This window comes from Podarcis erhardii (assembly GCF_964252035.2).
Source record: "Podarcis erhardii genome assembly, chromosome: 9".
Taxonomy (NCBI): domain Eukaryota; kingdom Metazoa; phylum Chordata; class Lepidosauria; order Squamata; family Lacertidae; genus Podarcis; species Podarcis erhardii.
The window spans coordinates 19,728,002-19,751,081 of NC_138512.1; the positions used below are offsets into that span (position 1 = coordinate 19,728,002).

General features: G+C 39.8%; 1 protein-coding gene across 3 annotated transcripts; it reads right to left on the reverse strand.

The window, feature by feature from the left end:
- Nucleotides 1-1,295: 1,295 nt before the first annotated feature.
- DCUN1D4 (defective in cullin neddylation 1 domain containing 4) lies at nucleotides 1,296-21,149 on the reverse strand. Of its 3 annotated transcripts, XR_014160046.1 has the most exons (12): nucleotides 20,993-21,149; nucleotides 13,111-13,181; nucleotides 12,433-12,472; nucleotides 10,203-10,317; nucleotides 9,167-9,258; nucleotides 8,488-8,558; nucleotides 7,326-7,417; nucleotides 6,796-6,904; nucleotides 5,722-5,826; nucleotides 4,885-4,987; nucleotides 4,151-4,760; nucleotides 1,296-2,506 (listed from the first exon to the last, which is right to left on the reverse strand). XR_014160046.1 is itself a non-coding variant. In XM_081875992.1 (11 exons), exons 1-11 carry the CDS (start codon nucleotides 21,015-21,017, stop codon nucleotides 4,705-4,707), a joined length of 879 nt encoding a protein of 292 aa, XP_081732118.1. In that variant the 5' UTR covers nucleotides 21,018-21,149; the 3' UTR covers nucleotides 1,296-4,704. The 3 variants fall into 3 exon arrangements, 2 of the variants coding, with proteins under 2 accessions (XP_081732118.1, XP_081732119.1); XM_081875992.1 differs by having other exon boundaries at nucleotides 1,296-4,760; XM_081875993.1 differs by lacking the exon at nucleotides 20,993-21,149 and adding an exon at nucleotides 20,376-20,494 and having other exon boundaries at nucleotides 1,296-4,760.
- Between the last annotated feature and the right edge of the window lie 1,931 nt (nucleotides 21,150-23,080).

Here is a 23,080-nt window from a genome sequence, read left to right on the forward strand (position 1 = left end):
GGATGGTCCGGGAATCAGCGTGTTTTCACATGAGTAGAATGTGTCCTTTTATTTAAAATGCACCTCTGGGTTATTTGTGGGGCATAGGAATTTTTTCCCCCCAAAATATAGTCTGGCCTACCACATGGTCTGAGGGATGGTGGACTGGCCGCTGCTGTAAACAGTTGCTGACCCCTGGCCTAGTTGATAGATTTTAAGGATTGCTGAATGGTTGTGCAAAAGACTGCAAACACTAAACAGACCTGTGCAATTTGCAATCTTACAAAAGTTGAAACATAGCAACATATTGTAGTTTACTTAAATGATCAACTAATTTCCCCAAGGCAAGAACAGACAATAAGTTGTAGTGGGACTGTCGGTCACAAGATTTGTTTGTTCTTATATGCTGTATAGATACTAAATATTGTACACCTGTATAAAATTATACTCTTTTTGCACATACGGTCAAAAGTGCAGATAGCCACAGAAATCAACTTCTGAAACCAAAAAACACAAATACTGTTTTATTTGTGGGATGTTGGTTTTACACAAAAATTGCAGAGTACCAAACTCAGGTTAGGTAATATAACAGTACTTCAGTCAATTTGAGCCACAGGACTTTTAAATAAGCACACCTCAAGTTTGCAAAATGGAAATGGCTAAGACATAAAAAGCTGTAGTGTCGTCGGGTAAACTACTGTCTTTGCCAAAACAGTGCGTCACAAAAAGAATTGTCACACCACCATTTCCCCTCCCCGCCCCCATTCCAGTCGGTGGACTCTATGCATTTACACAACTATATGAAATGACAAAGTCTAAGGCTTTCAAGAGGTATTAGCAGTTGTAATTAGCCTGGGCATAAAGCAGATCCTTACAGAGTATTTAAGCACTGTTTGATTCATGATTCAGGGAAGAGAAATCCTAATAAGTTAATGACATTCTAGTACCTCTAAAGGGGGACAGAGAAACCCCCCACCAATGCTCAGTAACTAGAATACAGATACTTACAGATTACTTTTTAAAAAATCTTTATAGATACTTTAAAAAGTTATAAATTAGTTATGCAACACAATGCACCTGCTACTTGAGAGACAGATGTGTACTGATTAAAATTACATATACATTGTATGTTTTTATGATGCATTTATACTATTGTAGATTCTAATAGGCAACACTTTCCAAGTTTAGTTTCCTTTAAGTTACAAAAGAAGAAATGGATTTGCACTACACTAATCAAAATCACTTCAGATTACGAGGACCAAATTCCATATTCAGTATTCAATCTATTTGGCAAAAAAAGGAAAATTATACTGGTATGTGGTACAGTATTGCCCAAGAATTTTATTTATTTATTTTAATTCTTAAAGTCAGTCATGTGTGCCAACAAATTACATCTTTGGTATTACATAAGGATCCTATCTGACAGCATCTGGAGTCCAATTTCACTTTGGACCAGTTTCCCACTCATGTATTAGTTTACATACTAGGTCTTTAAAAAAAAAAACTTACATCAATCATTTTTATTTTACATCAGAATAATGCACATACAACATCTTGCCAGAATGATTTTTGTAGAAAAGGCAGGGACATTTTCTGCAGACAATTGAACAGCCACTCTTAAAAAAAGAAAAGCATACCAAACATACTACTTAGGAATTTCAATGATTTAAGCTTATGAAAAATGAACAGCTTGTCTGAAAGCTGCTGTTTACTTGAAAAATGTTACACAAGCAACATGGAAAAGTTTTAAGCTCCAACAGAGCTCACTTTTCTGTTGGAGAAAGAAGTCAATACTGTCACATGATAGAAGGCTGTGTGCCATTTAAAGCCATCCAAGAAGCAGACATATGAAAATCTGTTAAATGATTATGTCAGTACATTAAATCATAAACTGGACTATGAGCAATGGATCTTGCTTTTCATTTTCCTCTAATTTGGTTACGTATATCAATAAGAAAGCTTTTGTTCTAAATTGATGCTTAGCTACATTTAGGGAAACAGGTTAACCTGTGCCACTCCAGAAGTTGCTGGACTCCCATCAGCTCTAGCATGCAAAGCAAGCGATCGGGGGATGATGATGGCAGCCGCACTGCAGCAATATCCGGGAGGGCAAAAGGTTGACCCAACCCTGTTTCAGAGCCTGCCTTTCACTGCAAAATTCAAGGGCAAGTTCTCACTTTTTCTTCTTGGGATATTTCTAGCAGAGTATAAGATACAAAAGCAGCTTGTTGAACTGGGTCTGGCATATAAAATTATATGCACCCCTGCACATCACAGGGCCTCCAAAGCAACATTATGCGAGAAAGGAAGCGCTTGCGATGAAAATTGGGGTGGAAAGAAGACTGCAGCCTAGTACTACTTCACACACAGAGAGAAATGCTTTGCACATGTACCTTGAATCCTGGCTTGTGACTTGTAGCAAAACTGATTGTTTGGGGGCAATAAATTTTAATCCACCCAATGCCTGTACATGTTGCACCAGTAACTTCAGAATCCAGAACCCATCTATTCCCATTTGCTGTTTCAGCTGTAAAAGAAAGACAGATTTTACAGCGTGGTCTCTTCACAATTTGATGAGGTGCTTTTGTTTTGTACTCTAGTAGTCCTATCCAAGCATAAAAATTTAAAGTGAGACTCTGTCCCAAAAGCCCGTTATCTGATACTTTTATGGACCTTATTTATAATACTTTTTATCTTTAAACTAGATTGCACAAATGGCTAGATCACGGCATCTCAGCAAAATGGCTTGCAATAAAGCCTGCATTCCCCCACACCTTTCTTTGAGAGCTTCACAAGCTTTTCTTTATGGCTATGCCAATTGTAATACACGTTAGCACATTTTTAAAAAAACAACATGATTTAATAAGCAACTTGACTACTGCACGTTGCCTTGTGGAAATATCGCAACCTGTAGATAACATTGCATGTTTTATACAAGCAAGCAACTATAGGATCCATTACTTTTTTGTATTTGTTTTCAATAGAACAAGTTAAACAAAAGGGTAAGATTTTACTAACACGGTATTTTATTTATATCCATAATGGCTGATTTTGTGAATAGCTTTCAAACATCTAAATTCTAATACAACCATCACAGCAGGGATACAGAGAGCTGTACACACTGAGACTTTTCAACCTCACTATTCTGGTGGTAGACCTCCAAACACCTTCTGCCCTCCCAAAAGTTAAGGGTCATAATATTCCATGTTGTGATACCACTGGAAACAGATAAATTTCAGCACCCTCTTCAGTGCAGAATTATACTGGACTGGGATCTAAAGAGGCTGAATTCAATGAAACACTGATTTACAAGTACCCAGTCCTAAAAGGTTGCTGCTTACCAATAATTTAAGCAATTTAATGATAAAATAAAGGAATTTGCATTGATTTTACATTTAGGCTGAGCTCTGAGAGTTCAAAACAACACGTTTACTTATGGTTTAACTTCCTCTAACAACAAAAAGAAAGCCTGCTAATGTTTTATTGCAAACTCCATTTTTAGCACTCTGTCCATTAATTTAACATTCACCATTGGATTTTTGGAAGTATTTCCGCAGTCTGCTACCCACTAAGTAACCTTTGTCAAAAATTCAGTATTAAACTTTATAATGAAGGCTGAGGCAGAGATAACATGAAAAGACATTTCTTAGCACATTAATTCGGCTTCCTCAAGCAAGCAATGGCTTGAACTTTCATGTACAGACAGATAAGAGTGGTCCCAAATGAGTGACAATGCTGGTGATTAGTGAGCCCATTGCCTGCAACAGGCATTCTGCTAGGAAATCCAATCCCTGGAATAAAAGATGCCATTGCCTTCTTTAGATTCCCATGTTTGCAAGGCTTTTCGGTTCAGATTTAACAAGAAATTCAGACCTTGAAACTCACCCACAAATCTATGTTAAATTTTATAAGAGGCTTCATTTTGCTTTCATCATCAATACAGTCAAAACACTAGAACAGCAAAACTGAAATAAAGAAATATGCCATTTTACAAGTCTAAAACCCTTTTTTAAATCAGATTTAATCTGCACCTATTTGCAAACTACAGGAGTCTGAATATTAGGACGTCAGCAGTATCACCAAGTGGAAATCCTTGTGGCACGTACGACTTTAGTCAAGCTATTACACTTTTAACAGGTTTTCAATAAAAAGACAGCCAATACTTGCTTACTAAACAAAACTGAAGTTGGGCATCTGCATGTGAAGAAATCATACTGCAGGATATCCTCTCAAAAATTGGCATCTTGTCGCTAACTGGCAATAGTTCCACGTGGTAACAGTCTCAACAATCACTTTTTTCCTGAAATGTTACGTCCGAGACCAAATTAAAATTAAAAATTAAGTTACATGGTTATTTAATGCAACTAGAAATATGCCACAAAATTATTTTTACAATACACTTCTGGAGTAACTCCTAGGTGAAGCTTTTTTTATACACATATACAAAATTTAGACAGCAATATACACATAAATCACAGTGAGGATGCTGGTTAAGTTCACCATCTGTAGTGTAGATACAAAAATGCAAAGCAGCCTTCGAAGAGAACAATGCTACACAGCAAGCAGAGCTGGCCTCTTAAACAGCAAAACACCAAAAGGTCCCCAAAAACGGGATGCAGTGCAGGAAAAGCAGCATGCGCTTTTATACAAATAGCAGTTTATGGCTAATGGTCGACATAACTGTAGTAACAGGGACTCTTGAGCGGCTGTGCATAGTTAAAATTCCTATGTCATTTGTTTCTCTTTATACCACTCCACAAATTCATCCAGCAACACTGGCCCTGCAAGAAATAAAGCCACAAATAAAAAAAACCTTTTACACAGAAAAAGAAAAGTCTGGAATGAACAGCTTCTGGAAAGTAAGATATGGTACAATAGATTGTAGCTTTTCATGCAAATACGTACATGCTCCATCTTCATCATAATTGCTGAGGTCAAGATTAATGGTTCGGCTGAACTCCAGAACATTGCACCATTGGTCCTTGTTGATGACCTTGTATTTAGATTGCTGATTAAAAAAAGAGGAGCAGTTACTGAAATCGGAAATGACTGACTTTTCAACTACTGTATATTGTTTGGCTTTGTGGTCACTTCAGAGATTCAAAATGCCTTTTGGATGAAACGGTCGGCACTCAAGGATGTTACGAAAGGCCATTTTAAGAGTATAACAAGCAAGCGTAATACACTGGAACCTAAGTACCAGAGCTGTAATGTGGTATCAGGAATAACGCTCCTCAAAAATCAGGTATCAGAAAACATTATTTGCAAAAAACAAAAGCTTTGTCACTTTCAAAGACTATGCACGACACACATCTATTTATTTTGTAGAGCTAAAAAATGAAATGTGTGCTAGTGAGCTTTTGCTTGATTTCGGAAAAAGACACCTTAATAATTTACATCATAATTCGGAAAAGTCACATACAATACTAGATGTCCAAAGCAGTTTGTGTACACCATCAGTCATCCTTACCCTGCAAGGTCAGCCACTCTTTCCCATATATTAAAGAAGGGCAACAGAGGCTGACTCAAACTCAAAGTTGATTACAACTTCAGTTGTATCAAAAATTTTACACACATACACACACACACACACAAAATTGCCTGTACGCTTACTTGCAAAACAATTCAAATATTCAACTCAGGTAGTAAAACTTTTCAACTATCTGCTAATTCCCAGTTTTAACTTCGTACAGCATCTTTTAAAAACAGTATAAAAACATTAAAAGGTGTTTCTACTTGTACCTCTAGGAACTGATGAAATACTGGAAAGAGAGGCCATGTTTTTCCTAAGAGAAGTCCTAACATACACTTGGCAGTGTTTATATCTAGACTTCGCTGGTCCTTTTCCTGTCCAAGAGAGAGAGAAAATTTAGCTAGGTTTATGTATAATGTTCTTCATTTGCACTAGAAACTATGTCAGTTTATGCTTTACAAAATGTAACTATATTTCAATTATCTTCATTTGGTTCCCTCTTGCTTTTTGCTTGTTTAAAATACACACAGTGAAGCCATACCTCCTGGGGAGCTGCTGTTAGCATTTAATGCATATATCCATACTGTCTGCAAATCAGAGCATCAACTTCCTAACCTGGGTAGCCAATTAAACAATATATTCACCTTTGATGAGTTACTATTTTGGAATACTGTCCACTGCATTCCTTTTCCTCTCCTGCAAAATTCAGCTGGTGATAGCAATTACTCAACCTGTGCTTGGCATTTCTCGGTGTCTGGGAGCTTAAGAAGGGTCAATATGTTGGGACTCCAACCCTGTCAGCCTCAATACACTTTAGTCACTGGTCCAGATACCCTCTAGCAGTGGCAAAGGTCTGGAATGTGGAAATAGTTTGAGTCCACTGGGTTCTCATTTTTGGACTGTGAAATGGATTGGGCCAATGTGGTAGTTAAGAGGGAAACAGATTGCAGGAATGACTCTTGACCAACTGTATTATTCCTGTAGAGAACCAGGCCAGGGAGATCTGTGATGGGTTTAGGTGGTCTGCTACTCTGAAAAAATGAAGATTTCAGTACTAAGAGCTCTAGAAAGAAAGCAAATATGCTTAGGCATCAAAGTGAGAACCCATAAAAATTAAGACAAGAGCCAAGAGCGGTAACACCGATTTGGAAATGATTCAAATGAGTGACTTGGAAGATTAATATAAAACTGTAAAAATGCAAATGGAATTTTGCACACTGAAGGAAACTTGACTGGCTTAGTGGAAATCATTAACACGGGTGTATAAACGTCTCTTCATGAAAGAAACCATATAAGAATTCATAAAAATGGGGTGATCAGAATGTGAACTCCAAGCTACTCACACGTGCAAAGTCAAATGCATATCTGTAAATAAGTTTAAAATTTGTAGGCTCATTTAATAAAGATCTCAAATAATCCAAAGAATTTCTTAGCTTCTCTGTTGTATCACATCTGTAAAAATAAAAATAAAATACCAATTTAAATTCCGCACTGCTAACCATCAAGCTATTTTCTGGCCCTGAACCCAATAGTACTTTATCTTTGAATTTATAAACTGCCTTTCAAAAAAAAAAAAAAGCAATACAGTTACAGCAAAAATATAGTCTGTATTATAGCAGGTAAATCAGTCTGTAACTGAGAACAATGATGGTTCTTTCACATACAGTTCATAGCATTCAGTAAAGCAGCTACGAACATTTGAAACCATTTAAGACATATATAAGTATAATTTAAGAGGCCCAAAAGGCATACGGAGAATTGCTGGATTATAAGACAGCACAATTTCTATTTCTGCGCAGGGTGAAGTTAAAGTTCACAAAATGACAATGCACCACTGCTAAATTTATTTCACATTTGCTGATGAAATACTTACTGCAGGGATGTCATTCCTTTTAACCATTCTTGCAACGTAAAGTAACCCATGTTCTGAGCATCCAGTTTCCAGGCTAAAACAAGCATAACTACCTGGTTGAAAAACAAAACACAAAACTTGTATTACAATTTCCTGAATTGTAATTCACCCTTTTTGCCAACCCCAGCAACTTGTACTAGGCCAAAGATGCCACCTGCTTTATCTATACCAAAGGCGATGCTCTTATAAGCTCTACTCAGCTCCTACCCCCATCCAGCTCTCCCACCCAAGAAAAACGAAAGTGATCCAATATCTAACTCCCTTTAAGATAGCAAATATGTGAACGTGCAAATGAAGAATGACACCTGAAGCAAAGAAAAGCCTCTGCGGTACAACATTTGGCAGCAGCTAAATGTTGTACAATTGCTGTATTTTCAGTGGAATAAAGGCCAACAAGCAAACAGACCCAGCACTTCCACTTGCAAAATTTAGACAAGTGGGAAGGAGCAGCTAAGATGCAAAGAAGGGGAGAATGATCCAAGCATCTCAAAGGCTTCACTGCTAAACTTCCCAAAAGAAGGAGTGAAAGAACCCTCCTCTTGTGTTTCAGAATGAGGTGTGTAATAATAGCTGCTCTGTCCTAGGCCTCTGTTGCTGTTCGGAAGAGGAAGAAGAAGGGGTTGAACACTTAACCTGTCCCACAGGCAAAAGGCTGAGCTGCAAAGTAAGGGCAGGTCTAGGGAATCGAGACTATACTGGGAGCCAGATAGAAAGTTCCTGGGTGCAGAATGTTGTCTAATCCTTATTGTCTAAATTTGTGTCATTTGTTAAGCCATGACTATTTTTGCCATTGGTCTCAACTTTTTGGAGATTTATTTTCAAACAAAACAAGGCAAAAACATTTTATATTCAAAACCAAATAAGAATATAATGCACGGTGAGCTGGCCAAAGAAAGTCAGGCTTCTGGAAAGTTGCCTCTTCTAACAGGAACACAACCCTTCTCTTTACTGTAACATTTGAAATAGTTGCAATGCATAAGTTGCTCACGGTCTGGAAATAACCTGAGTGAGTAAACGAATGAATGAAAAACACAAATCCTGTATTACAAGGACTATGCTTCCTCCCTTCTCATTATTTGAAAGCAAGCAAGCTCTCTGACATCTGTAATAAATCTGAACGTACATTTTCTGGTTCAACCCCAATGTCCTCACAGAATTTCTCCATTCCTTCAGGACCCACAATATCATCTGTTCCTATAAGCAAATGAGATTGTGTTACTTCCATTTGTAATCACAGAACTGTATTTTTTTAATAGACCATATATATATATAAGGTTGGAGACATTGCAGTGCCACAAGTATGTGACGGTTCAAATACTGCTCTACATATGCATGCATGTATATGTATGTATGCTTATTTGAAAGGCTGTCTCTTACCAAGTAGTGTCTCAATCAAAATCAAGCCCTATCCTTTCAACTTTGCAGATTTACATTCATTAACAGAGAAGCAGCTAGCCAAAGGTTAACCAGGCAACTTAAATTTGACTTCAGATTTGCAGCCTTGTATATCCTGTGATTAACCTCTTTAATGCAGCGAGCAAATGTATTTTTAAAAACTATATACAATTTAAAGCCAACATTCTAGTTGCATTGGCATTGAAAATATGTGTTCACTAACTTCTTTATTCTTTCAGGAGGCTGAGTGCATCTGAACTATTTTAATGGATGCTTTTCATAATCTACATTTTTTTTTGGTTACAAAACATATTTATATTCAAATTGGAGTTGATATTTGAATATTTTTCTTGAAGTTTCAACATTATCTGGGCAACCAGCAATAAGCAATATATATATTCGCTAACCTGCATATTCATAGAACCATTCTAAGCACCTCTTGCTCGAGAACATGTCATCTTCCGTCTTTATTCTAGTAGAATCATATTTTCTGTACATTCTAGTGCAGGGGAAGAGGTAAATAACGTAATATATAAATTCTATAATATATATAGATTTATATAAGAATGTATTACCAAGCTGGCCTCTTCCTCCTATCTAATCCACTAATTTTCAGAACTTTGAGGCAATTAAAAGAATCACAAAATAATCTACAACTAAACAGAACGTTCCTACAGAACATATATGGATGCCTATATCAGAACTTAAAGCCCTAACACTTGACATGTTTGCTGAAGGAGGAAGGGCGTAAGTGGAGCTAATTTAACCCCACTCTCACTTCCAAAGATATTCCAAACCCCTCTGAGTTTTCAACTTCCAAGTCTCTCATTGGAGATATAAGGGAACACATGCAGGATTATCCTAGACTGATAGCTGATACGTACAAGTCACAGCTTTTCACATTTAGAAACTATCTTGTTCAAAACCGTGACCCAAAGATTCATGTCCTTCCTCCACACAAGCAAGAGAAGCAGTGAAATCTCTTGTGCCACTGTCACCACTGTCCATATACGTAAAGGCAAACTATGGTTTGTTGTTGCATCTAAATGGAGCCTATGTTTTTATTCTGGCCTATATAATTTCAGTGGACTGTAACTTTTCAAGAAACAGGGACTCGTATGCAAATTCAAAATCTAGCCATCATATTTGCATTCCACAGGACACTATCGTTTTCCATAATAATCAAATGTGTGTCAAATCTACAAATTGAATCCTTAAAAATGCTTCATCCTAAATAGTTTCCTTTGAGAGAAAGAACTGTCTCCCAATTGAGTTATTACAAAATCATGCCTCAAAGAAAATAGGCATAGTAAAATAAAGTAAAACCTACTACCTCCGCTTAGTAAACCAGAGTTGAGTTAAATACGAGTCCACACCTCCTGACCTGCTGTCCATACAAAAGTAATGACTCCTGAATCAAATAATCCAAGTAAGATCACATACCCATCATGTCTACTTTTTTTAGCTGATAGGTCATCTCCAGCTGCAGGTCGCCTCTTTTTTCTTGGAGGCATCACTTTGCTAAAGCAGTCTGATGAACTGCACGACCTGAGACTTCCTGCGGAATAATTGAGGAAAGCAAGACAAGGGTTCAAACAGATGCAAAGCTTACTGGAAAAGCATATGAGGCAACAGACACATTGAAAACACAAACTGTAAAACAATAAATCATCACACGATAAGCAGAACAGCAGCAAAGCTCGAAGCACGCTAAATTCTCAACTCTTTCAATACGGCAAGAGATAAACAGACTGGAAATTAAAAAGCACAGGTAAATAAAATTTTAAAACATACGGGGCAGGCATACAGCGATGATGCAAAAGTTGGGCATCACCACTGAGAAGGCCTGGTTTATAGTCACCATGCATTACAAATCCGCAGGAGGGGAACCAAAGATATCAGAGAACAGGCAGGTTCAATGAGGCCTTGAGGTAACCTATAAAATCCTGCATAGTTTGGGACAAGAGTACCACCAGCACTTTGCACTGGAGTCCGTGAAACTCTTATAACCAGCAAGATACAACTTTTGTAGGTCACAATCTAGCTATTCAGTTTTTAATTACCTTAAGTTTCCAAGGGATCTTCAAAGGTACTTCCACATATACCAAATTACAGTAGCCTGTGCTGGATGTTACTAGGATACACATGCCAAGACCACATCTGCCCACAAGGGTTGCCACTTGGGGATTCAACATAGGGGCCAGATCCAACAGCACTTCCAAACTGGGCTCCTGATGTTAGCTGCCAATGTGGGGCAGGTTTAACCACACTTCTTCAGTCACACAGACCACTGATCTAAAGCACCCCTAACTTCTGCATTTCATTCTATTAGCCCTCATCTAGTCGGTTACCAATCCCAGGCACCTATTCTGTACTTCTACCAGAGTCTAATGGAAAAGAGAAATAGACCCGGGAGTATTCCTAGAGCTTACTCTTGTACAGCCACAGGAGGTGTTGTGTGGTAAAAGCGTGTGTGCTATTTAGAATTTAAAATACAAAACACAGCTGCATCTTAGCTTCAGGCGCAAAGTCCAAACCAAAAGTAGAATCAGCAAAGCAACCATATTCAGGCATCATCAGAACACCAGGCAGGTGGTGTTCTTATTCATTCCTAATCATTTAATTTAGCCATTTTTAAAAACAAATCCTATGCAAGCCTACCGAAATACGGGAGTTACCTCCTTTCTCTTTCCAACTTGAATGTTGCTTCATGAAGATAAGACACTTACCAGCTGCCCCCAGTCTTGCATCACCTCTACATCCTGCATCTACCAACTCCTGACTCATTATTAACACGTATCATCCCCTCCAACATAAATAAAAGTATAGAGGGAAAGGGAGGGTCAGCACACAGTTATGTTGCCCTTGCCCCTGCAATGCCCTCAGCTTGTGTTTCCCTCCCTCTGTTCCAAAACAGTAGAAAATCATGGAAAGGCTTGGGCGCACACAATTTAACCTGTAAGCAAGCACAAAGGTGCAAGAGCACCACAGAACATCTTTATCGCTTACAAGTTTAAATGAGCGCCTTAAAGGTGCAATCATAATGCTTTTGATGCATGAGTGAATTTGCAAAATCTTAACTGACCTCTTTGGCTGAAAGGCTTTCTGATCCTAACTTTAAAATTATAATAAGCCATCTAAGTGAAGGGGCATAGCTCAGTGACATACTCTGCATAAAGAAGGTGCAAGATCTCTGCCAGATGACTGGGAGAACCACTGCCAAACACTATCAAGCCAAGGAAACCAATGGACTGGCTTAGTACAATACAGCTTAATATGCTCATAACACTCATTCACAATATCCATTTGTCTACACTGATGCTATAAAATACAGGCATTAAGGCAATTTCCACAATCTTCCACTGTAGTGCAAGCACCTTGCACTATAAAAGGTGCTGTTCTGAGGTGTCACGTTTTCAAATTCAACAACGGTTTTCAAAGTAACTTTTCCCCCAAAGACTGGCTTTTTTGGAAAAGGGATTGCTAGGAATGGCCAACTCTTAAACCTGAATCCTTACATAGCCTAGCAAATCTTACAAGCTAACTGACTGTCCCTCGTTTTTAATGTTAATGCCCCTTCCTCGTTGGTGTTAATTTCTACATTCAGGAAGGTTCCCCCTATACCTAAGATTCCTAAAACACACGACAGTATAATTTGTATAAAACTCTCTACCTGTTTGGTGATCGTCTTGACCAACGTCTTCTGTCAAATTCTGTAAAATATTAAATCAATGCAGTTAACTAGGAGTTTAGCTATTTTCAAATACCACCAGCTATCCAATTTCTTCTTACAATTTCCCATCCCATCCCATCCCATCCCATCCATCTGGTCACATGCCACCCCTGCACAATTACTCTGGGAAGATAAAACAGACACACCTCATCTTACTCATGAGGAAAGGGGGGGATGTGCATGCCACAGGATTCTGCAGCCATTAGATAAAGGTCATCTGAAATAAAATCCATGGTGCATCTAGCAATGTGGTCAGGAGGAAATCTGACTGGGAAGGAGGTTTCATCTTCCCTCCTTGTGGATATGTGCTTTGAATAAAGTCTCCCTTCATTCCTTGTCCTTTGTACAAATTTCAGCAATTTGTCTTTCCATTGTGTTGAAAAAATTCCTAGGGTTTATAGCAAGAAGCTGTCATGGCTTCATCTCCAAATGCTGAGTATACATAAAGAAAATTAAGAGGCATGGATGTTTGAAAAATCATTTTCAATAATTTTTTGCATGTCTACTTGATGTACATCTATTTACAAAGGTACAGCCAGCTCTGGATAATCATGTCAGGACACTTTCTAATCAGACATAACTATATAAGTAGTAGATTTAAAAAATGCAAGTGATTACCAGCCTATTAAGAGTGTGGTAAATCTTATGAATATTTGCCAGTGTTGATAGATGAGAGTTCAGCTGAAAATCTAGAGAGAGAAATAAAAACATTTTTTCTTATTTTGGTTATGTCACCTTTTAGAATGCTTAATAAACACATTTCAAAAGTACTGCAGATAAAGCTAAAAGTCTTAATTTTGAACTGCCTTTCTCCTGTCATACAATACGGTGTGTGTGTGTGTGTGTGTGTATGGCTTTTTTGAATTCCATTAAATGACATATCTGAATGTTATTTGAGTCCCCTATCTCCTTCTGCAATAGTAATACTACATCTCAAACCAGTGTTCAAAATTCACCCGGCGCATTTTGCACCTGGCTAGCGGCACTTGCGACTAAGTGAATATGCCTGAGTGCCAGGATGGTGCCTGTCACCTCCACCGTCTGGAGCTGCATGCCTTGGGATCACTGGATCTTGACTGATTTCACACACTAATACCCGGTCCTGTAGAATTCTATCAATTACATTTTATCTGCACAATCAGAATGAATTTCAGGAACCAAAATGTCGTATTGATCCAATCAAGGCAAGCGAAACTACTATGAGCATTGCCTGCAATACCACTGTAACCATTCACAACACAGATTTGCCTCAGTGTAACTGACGTTGTGGTGACAAATGTCTCTAGGTATGTGTAGAGCATGGGTAGGCAAACTAAGGCCCAGGGGCCGGATCTGGTCCAATCGCCTTCTTAATCCGGCCCGCGGATGGTCTGGGAATCAGCATGTTTCTACATGAGTAGAATGTGCCCTTTTATTTAAAATGCATCTCTGGATTATTTGTGAGGCCTGCCTAGTGTTTTTACATGAGCAGAATGTGTGCTTTTATTTAAAATGCATCTCTGGGTTATTTGTGGGGCATAGGAATTTGTTCATCTTTCCCCCAAAAATATAGTCCGCCGCCCCACCCCAAGGTCTGAGGGACAGGGGATCAGCCCCCTGCTGAAAAGGTCTGCTGACCCCTGGTGTAGAGGCAAGTCATCAGAAGGTATCACCTTAAAAGTTTTATAGTAATGTGATGCATCTGGCAATGATAGTTCTTTCTGGAAGAGCAGCACTACAGAATGTCTTACAGGAGGAAAAAATTCTGACTTGCTTAAGAGCAGCCACACTGCCTTCCAAATTAAATTATTTGCAGGTAGGTTGTTCATAGGATTGTATAACTAATTTATTTTAATATTAGCTTTTGGTCAGATCATTATTATTACTTTTTACATTAGAACATAATGTCACACACCCCACAGCCCCCGAAAAAGCTATTACATTACCCTATACAGTTGTACCTTGGTTCTTGAATGCCTTGGTACTCATACGTTTTGGCTCCCGAATGCTGCAAACCCGGAAGTGAGTGTTCCAGTTTGCGAGCATTTTTTTTGGAAGCCGAACCTCTGACACGGTTCCAATTGAGTGCAGGAAGCTCCTGCAGCCAATCAGAAGCCGCACCTTGGTTTTTGGAAGTCGAACGGACTTCCAGAACGGAATACATTCGAGAACCAAGGTATGAATATTTCACATGGCTTGCTTCAACTCTCAAAACATACAAAATGTAGAACGTGTTGAGAAAAAGTTTTCCATCTTCAATAGCATAAAGTTATTCTTAGCTCTGCAAAACATATCTGGAATAAAAGGTTTGCTATGTATCTGTATGAATTTGAACACCTATCTAGCCCATATATGCACTTAGGTTAGAACTGAATTAGAATGGTCAATCAAATTATTGCTGATGTCACAAAAGACATGCTATAAGGTTCTAACCTGATGTACAGAAACAGTGTTGTCTTTCATCATGAACAACTTGAGCCTAGTATGGCTCTATGAGTAAAAAGCGACAGTTTATACAAGTCATAGCCATAGATACCAGAAGTTGTGGATTGTTAGGCACTGGGTAATTCTTTGAACCAAAGAAACATCATAATCAGAGGGAAGGTGTCCTGTATCTAGCAGCTGCTTTGATATCCCAATCTTTGTCTCTTGTGAATTGCTTTGTTCCAGCTGGGAAGAGATTTCTGCAACCCTCCCATTATTTTATTAAAGGCAGATCAACAAAACATAGCAACACATTACTCCTAATTTTATACCATATTGTTTCTCAAATAAGTCGGTTCCTCGCAGCCCCTTGATGTGCTCATTCTTGAAGACGATGGGCTGTATCCAACTAAGTTTTACTCAGAGTAGACACAATGAAATTAATGGACCCAAGTTAGTTATGAATTCTACGATTCTATGATTTCATGGTGACGTATTTTAGTTCAAAATCAACACTGCCTAATTTAAGAACTGGAGTAAGCACAAGAGATATTTTCAAGATGAGAGAATCTGAAACTTCACAAGGAAGTTGTAGAATGCAACTATAAAATAAGCTCAAGTCATTCATGCAACAAAGCATCTATGCTACATTTCAATTGAGTCCCCACAAGGGGCTGCCTTTAAAGACTTTTCAGAAACATTAACTGATTAAAAATATAACCATCAAATGATTACCTGGGAGGATCAGGTTAGACTGTAGCATTTTTGTATTAAGCCATCTTCATTGTCTGAGGTGTGAAAGGGGGAAACAGGAATTTTCTATGTGCCACCAAAGCTTATGAATGCTCTCTGAAGGGGAGATCTGCCTAGCCCTATTTGTGTTCCAGTGGATGGTGAGAACCCTTTTATTCAAATAAACCTTTGGCTCTTTTTTATTGAAGTATTTTAAAGGCTGAGTTGTATGGAAGCTTTCATTTTACAGAATTTTTAGATGTAAAAGAGACAATTTTATTACAGTTAAAAGCCATCAGTACATCTCTAGAGATTTTTAGGTTTTTATTTATTGTGTTTATTGTAATTGGTTTAATATTTCTATTGTCTGTAAATGGCTTTGAGTTATTTTTATGAGTAAAGCAACTAATAAACACAAATAATAAAAGCAGCAACAACATGATGTGACAGAGTTTACCATGTCATGCCTACTATTCATATCACAAAACGGCAGAAGAAGAAAAAACATTAACTTAAAACACTTCCAGATAGGTAGCCGTGTTGGTCTGCCATAGTCAAAACAAAATAAAAAAATTCCTTCCAGTAGCACCTTAAAGACCAACTAAGTACCAACTAAGTATCTTTAAGGTGCTACTGGAAGGAATTTTTTTATTTTGTTTTAAAACACTTCTTCAGCTTTCCGCAAAGAGAATCTGTTTCCCATTCTCTTCCTGATGCTCATAATGTTCCTCCCGTGTTCCAGAGTTGGGGATTCAAAACATGAAGTGACTGACATTTTAAATATGAAACCTGAAGTAATTTTTTTAAGCCATTGCATTGCACTAATACAAATTATTTTCACCATGTTATTCCCAATGAGGCTTGCTAGATCTACTTAACAGCTCACTTATGCCAAGTCTTCCAGTTTGGCCTCATACCAAATCATAAACTCCAGCAAATATTAGGTAACTGGATCAACTCTATGGTGGCCTCTATTCCTATATGGGCAGGAACATAACCTTCCAGAATTGAAGAATGTAAGTCAGAGGCCAACAAATTTACCGGGGGTGGGGATTTACATGTGGAAGGGAAAGCATTTCCTTCTACTGTATAGTTATTTCAAAAATTATTAAATCAGATTAGATAAAATGCATTTTCATTTTAAGTTTGTTAAAATTAAAAAGCTATATGTTACATACTACGATATTTAAAACTCACATGAGTGTTTCCAGAAATTACATAAGTGGAAGACTACTCAGGGCATTGCCTCCCCTTTGCTCCCCACTACATACCCCTAAGCCCCCCTTAAGTCTCTCAGAATGTTAGGATACCTTTAGAAAAGGTCTGGAATAAGGCATGAAGCTGTCTCTTCCTGATTTTCAGAGAGCTGTCCTGCAGGCCTCCTAACTCCTGCACGGTGGCGTACTGTAGGTTGCTGGTGCCCAGGGCCACGCCAAGGGGACGTGGGAGGGAAACGGGCAGAGTAAGCTTGCACATTCAACTGCCTAACAGCATCTGTGCCAACCAGGAGATTGCAGTTGCAGATATAAGAAGAGAAGAGCCAGTCCATTATCTGGAGAGGCCACTTCCTGGTTCGCATCAAGAAGCATGCAGCTGCATTGAAGCAGTACTAGGTGTTGCAATATTGTGCCCCTAACAATTTTGCACCTGGGGAAACTGCCCCTGTGCCCCGCTACTCTGCATGCTACACTACTAATCCTGCAAGAAACCTTTTATGGGACAGGGGGCTTAAATGGGGAGAAAGGGGGCTTAAATGGGGAGAAAGGGGGCAAGAAACTTCACTAGTGCCCTCCTGAGCGTTGACTTTTTGGACACAACTTGCCATATTTCAAAATTCAAATTTAAAAGAATACAATACAATAGAAAACAAGGATACATGTGAGGCTTTCTTTTTTAACGAAAGTTTACTTGAATGTGACAGAAACTAATTCAATAGCTGCTATTTTCTTAAAGTTCTCTTTACTAACTTTCCAAATATATGGGGTTCTAAATTTGTACTACAGTGGGACCTTAAGGATCAAACCCCTAATACAAAATATGCTTACTTAAAATCAATTTCCTCCAAGTTCAGTGGGAATTACTTCCTCGCACGTACACTTGAGAGAATATACATGTTTACTTGAAACTAAGCACCTCTAACTTCAATAGAACTTACTCTCCAATAAGTGCTTATAAGATGACAAGACCAAGAAGCCTCCAGCAGAATCTTCAAAGAACATGCTGGAAATTTAAGAGAGTCAATTCCAGCCAAACATGTTTAGACTACTTTGTTTTAGACTACAGTACAACATTGCTCCCCTTCTTCCAGATAAAGTTTGTGATACAGTCAAACCTTGGTTCCCAAATGCCTCCGTTATCGTACGTTTTGGCTCCCGAATGCCAAAAACCCAAAAGTAAATGCTCGGGTTTTTGAACGTTTGCGGAACCAGAATGTCTGACATGGCTTCCCCTTGAGTGCAAGAAGCTCTTGCAACCAATCGGAAGCCGCGTCTCTGTTGTCAAATGTTTCGGAAGTTGAATGGTCTTCCGGAACAAAATATGTTCGACAACCAAGGTTTGACTGTACTTGTTTCAAGACTGACTTGGTCAGAGCCATGGTGCTTCATGTATAAAATTTCCCTCACAACCATTTCCAAATACCCAAATAATCCCCTTATTGTTGAGCAGGGGTTTTGAGGACAAGGGATTTAGTTCAACATAAAGACAAGGGATCTAGTTTTACATAAAACAGTGAAATTATACAAATACATATCTGAGTATTCACAGAAAGAGGAATGATTAACACTATCACATGAACTTCAGAATCAGCTGTCTGAACTAGAAATTGGAATATTTCAAAGTCCTTCAACCTCTCCTACCTTAGACACAATCAGGCACGTATTTCAACAGTTTGAAAAAAAGGGGTGAAAGAGAATTTTATTTCTGAGAAATTCAGCAATTTAGACTTCATGGGCCAAAGAATATCTAATACGAATGAAAAGTGTGAATAAGATACTTCATAACTTGAACGCTGCATGTGCAACACTAGAACAGAAAATTTTAGTATCTCTATCTGAAAAAATCACTGAGTGATAAGTCTGAAAGTATAGTTTAAGAGTTACTTTACCAAAAAAAAAATTGTTCATATTTTAAGTAAAACTAAATTAAAGGCTTCTAAAATATCAGAAGAGGGAGATGCTTTAGAGAAAACACTGACACCAAATCCTCTTGCTAGGCCAGCAATTACAGTTCTTTGGTTTATAATATTCCTAAGCATGTTTACTCAGAAGCAACTTCTAGTGAATTCAACTAGGCTTACATATACTTCCATGTACACAGGACTGGGCCCCAATTTATATGTGGGATGATCCTCACCAAACTCAATGAAATTTGCCTCTTAGTAGATATGTACAGGACTGTAGGGTAAAACTGTTAAGCTTTTGAAATGACTGAGTTAGCAAAAAGGGCACTGAAGAATTATGGTTTTCTTGCCCATGGACACTGTCCAGTCTAAAAATATTTTGCTTGTTCTGCTAAATATGTAGCTTCAGTAGCTGTTAAAACAAAAACCTGAGGTAGCTTCTTCCACTTCTGCCAGAAGGCATAGGAGATTGACTATGACTATGCTTCTATGTTATTTATAATTTTGGCTTAACTGCTGTACAGTTCTGAAAAGCATGTGGGAATACTGAAAATGTATAACCCTTTAAAATGTATAAAAATAATGGAGGGCATCACAAAAGCTTTTTACAAAGCTATTCCTCAGCAACCGGAACAGATCTTGGAAATGCATTTTGAAAAGCTTGCTTTATTTTTGCTTTTAAGTACCCTAATCTAAGCTTTCATCATACAGCAGATTTTAAAGGAAATTTAGTTTCAATTTCATGTAAGCAGCGAGATGCATTATGGACTGGAGTATTTATTACCTGCCTTACTACCAAAGAGTAGGAAAAAACCTACAGGAAGACAACAAGCCTCTCCAGCAAGACTGTTATGTTTCACATTACCTTTGGAAATAAAGAGTTTAGGTTCCAAAAATCATTCATATAATTTAACCTTTACACAAAATTCAACTGTGCCTGAACATTATGCCAGCTAAATCTGCTTTGACTGGCTGTCTTTGTTTGCCTTTGTGATTTTGTGGATGGGTGTTCTCCTGAAGACCTGTGAGCAATATTTTAAGACTGGGGTATTACTGTGTTGGATCATGTAGGGGATACAGCGATGGGAGACTTGAAAGAAAAACTCAAAAAAAATAAGGAAAAACAGAAAGAAGGAAAGAAAAACTGGTCTATAGCAGTCTATAGAAGCAATCAATTGTTAAAGAGACAGATAAATTATTTGTCTCCAGGAAACAATACTTTGCAGCAATGTAAATTGTGCAGATCAACTGCAAGAACAAATTTACTTGAAGGGAGTTAGTGGCTTTAACAGAACCGCCTTCCAAAGCAACATGTCTAGGAAGAGGGCCAAGGGCTGCTTCACCGCCACCCCCACGACTTCTCCAGAATGCAGACAATGACAATCTGTCAAGAGGGAACTTTGCCCAGCACAGGCAAAACACTGGAGAAATAGAGACGTTTGGGCAAGTTAAGGAGCAAAATGTCATCGGGATGCATGGGACTGGCCCTTCTGCTCCTCCAATGCCGCTTATTTCTTCCCCAAGGGAGCAGGTACACACACACACACCCCTCCAAGCCCCAGCCCCCTATTCCCGAAGCATGCACGACCCACCAGGACAGAATCCACGCCCCCCCTGGCCAACCTACCTACTCTTTCCCCCAGGCCAGAGAGTTCTGGGTCGCTCTCAGGCTGCAACCCACTGACCCAAAAAGAGGGGTGAGCGGAGGAGGAAAGAAGGGGGTGGACAAGGAGAGAGAGGAGAAAGACGGTTGGCAGCGCGCTTGGCTCTGGGAGTTGTAGTGCGCAGCTCGCTCCGTGAAGCCGCGGCCGGGAGGCGAGGACTCCAACTCCCACAATGCAACGCGGGATAAAGAGAAGGGGAGAGGAGGGGTGGGGGAGGGGGCGCTTGCTCCTTCTGCCCCCTTTCACGACGGGGCCCCCCCAAGAAGCAGGCCCCTGCGCTCCTCCTCCTCCTCTCCTCTTTCGGTCGGGGCGGCTGAGGGTAGACCACCGGACGCCGGGAACAATCGCTGTACGGAAGAACGAACTGCGTCACAGCCATTTCCTCCCCCCTCCCCGTATTTCCCCCCACCACCCGCCGCCGCCCGTTAAGATTCCCTTCCCTTTTCCCCTCAGCCTTTAAACGCGCCCGCCCCACCCCCCGTGAGAACATTCCCCTCACGCAACCGTCGCTCAGCGGTCGCCTAGCAACCCAGCCCCCCCCCTCGGCCCCCTCACCGAGGGAAACCTCCCCGCTACTTACTGACAGCGGCGGCATCCGAGTGCATTTTTGTGCAGCGCCGGCACACGCGCTGCCCCGAGCGGGCGGTCCGACCGGCCTCCTCCTCACTCGCTACTCCGTGCGGCTCTCCCCGAAGGCAAGAGGCCCCGCCCTCTCGCCCCGCCCACGCCCACCCCCCATTGGCTCGCGGTCTCCTCGCTCGCGGCCGCCGACGGGCCGACCCGCTTGCCACTCCGGCCCGGCCCGGCGTTGCGCCCCCGACGGCTCCGCCCAACTCCGGCCGCCGCGCCTCTCCATTGGCCGGCGTGTCTGCGAAAGAGCCGCGCCCGCCCCTCTGCTGCTATTGGCCCGCCGCCGCCGCCCCTGGAGAAGTGCGGAGGGCGAGCCTCCGGTTCTGATTGGGCGGGACGGGCCCACAGGCCGCGCCTACCTCGCGAATTGATTGGCTGAGCGGAGTGGAACGCGAGCCATTGATGGCACGGGGAGTTTGGGGAGCAGCTTCTAGCTGTCATGGTTGAGGGTGGTTTGGGCGCTTCGGAATAAGAAGAGGCACTGCATCAGAATATGGATAAGGGGCTTGAAGCCTTATAAAGCCTTTTTTAAAAAAAGACGCATTTGTGGAAACTCATTTTTGTGCAATCATTTTGGATTGCATTCTTTTTCCAATAATAATAATAATAATCAGTGCTTTTTTTCTAAAAAAAATGTTTAGGGGTACTCTCATTTTCCCACTCATATTGCCCCTCATTGAGGCCAAACTTAGATTCACAAAATGTTTAGGGGTATGTGTACCCCTGTGTCCCCCCAGAAAAAAGCACTGTTGATAATAATAATAATAATAATAATAATAATAGGCTTAATAAAGGAAAGGAAAATAGACACTAACAATCCCAAGTGTCGTGTGTGAATGTCAAGGGCCAGTGCTACATGACCTGCAGATGGCACTCATGGCGTTTGCCACGACGAAAGGAATTGAACACTGCGCCACACACACACACACACACACACACACACAAACAGTGCCTTTGTTAGACCAACTTCACTCTGAGTATGATTAAACAAGCTTTCAAAATTCACAGATCCTTTCGCCAGGGATGAAAGCAAGCCATCTGCAGCCTATGCACAAAAAAAGTCACACCCGCAGTTGCTTAGCTTCTTCAACTCAACCCGTCTGAGTGATTTCTAGTACGTCAAACTCTGTTATTGCATTTGTGTTTGTAGTATTTAAAAAAGTGACGTGAACTGCCTATCAGCTATATTGAACAGCTAAAGAAATTTGCAGCGACTGCATTTGCTTTATCCTAAGGGGAAGACATATCTGTTTCAGCATAAGGAATAAAAGGCCTGACAAAAGACATAAGAAGATATTTGGTTTCTTGAGTGTGGCCTTTTACAGGCAAAAAAACTCCAGACATGTGGTCCTTTCCAACTCTACAATTCTATGATTCTATGATATTTCATTTCTGCTAACTCTTCACTGCTGCTACACACTAATTTTTTAAAATGGACTTGCAAATAGGAACTAATTATAAGTAGCACAACAGTTAAGCACTAATGTTTCTGGTCTTGCGCCTTAGTGCCAATACAGTGGTACCTCGGGTTAAGTACTTAATTCATTCCGGAGGTCCGTTCTTAACCTGAAACTGTTCTTAACCTGAAGCACCACTTTAGCTAATGGGGCCTCCTGCTGCTGCCGCACCGCCGGAGCACGATTTCTGTTCTCATCCTGAAGCAAAGTTCCTAACCTGAAGCACTATTTCTGGGTTAGCGGAGTCTTTAACCTGAAGCGTATGTAACCTGATGTGTATGTAACCCAAGGTACCACTGTATATATTTGATTTATAAGTTCCATAATAAAACTAGCTTTTGATAAAACACAGTGTAAAACACTATGCCTCAGTCCTTTGTTTTAATTTTTTTTCTCATTATTCATTCTCTCTCTGAAATAACTTCTTGTTGTGTTTATGTTTTATGTCTGAAAGCATGCAAATAAAGTGTAAAAAATAATTGCAGCTTTACCTTCTGATTCTCACAAGGGTAAAATGTTCTGGCAATTTCAAAACAAAACAAAACAACGATTTCTCTCTAATCTTTGTAACAACTTCTGAT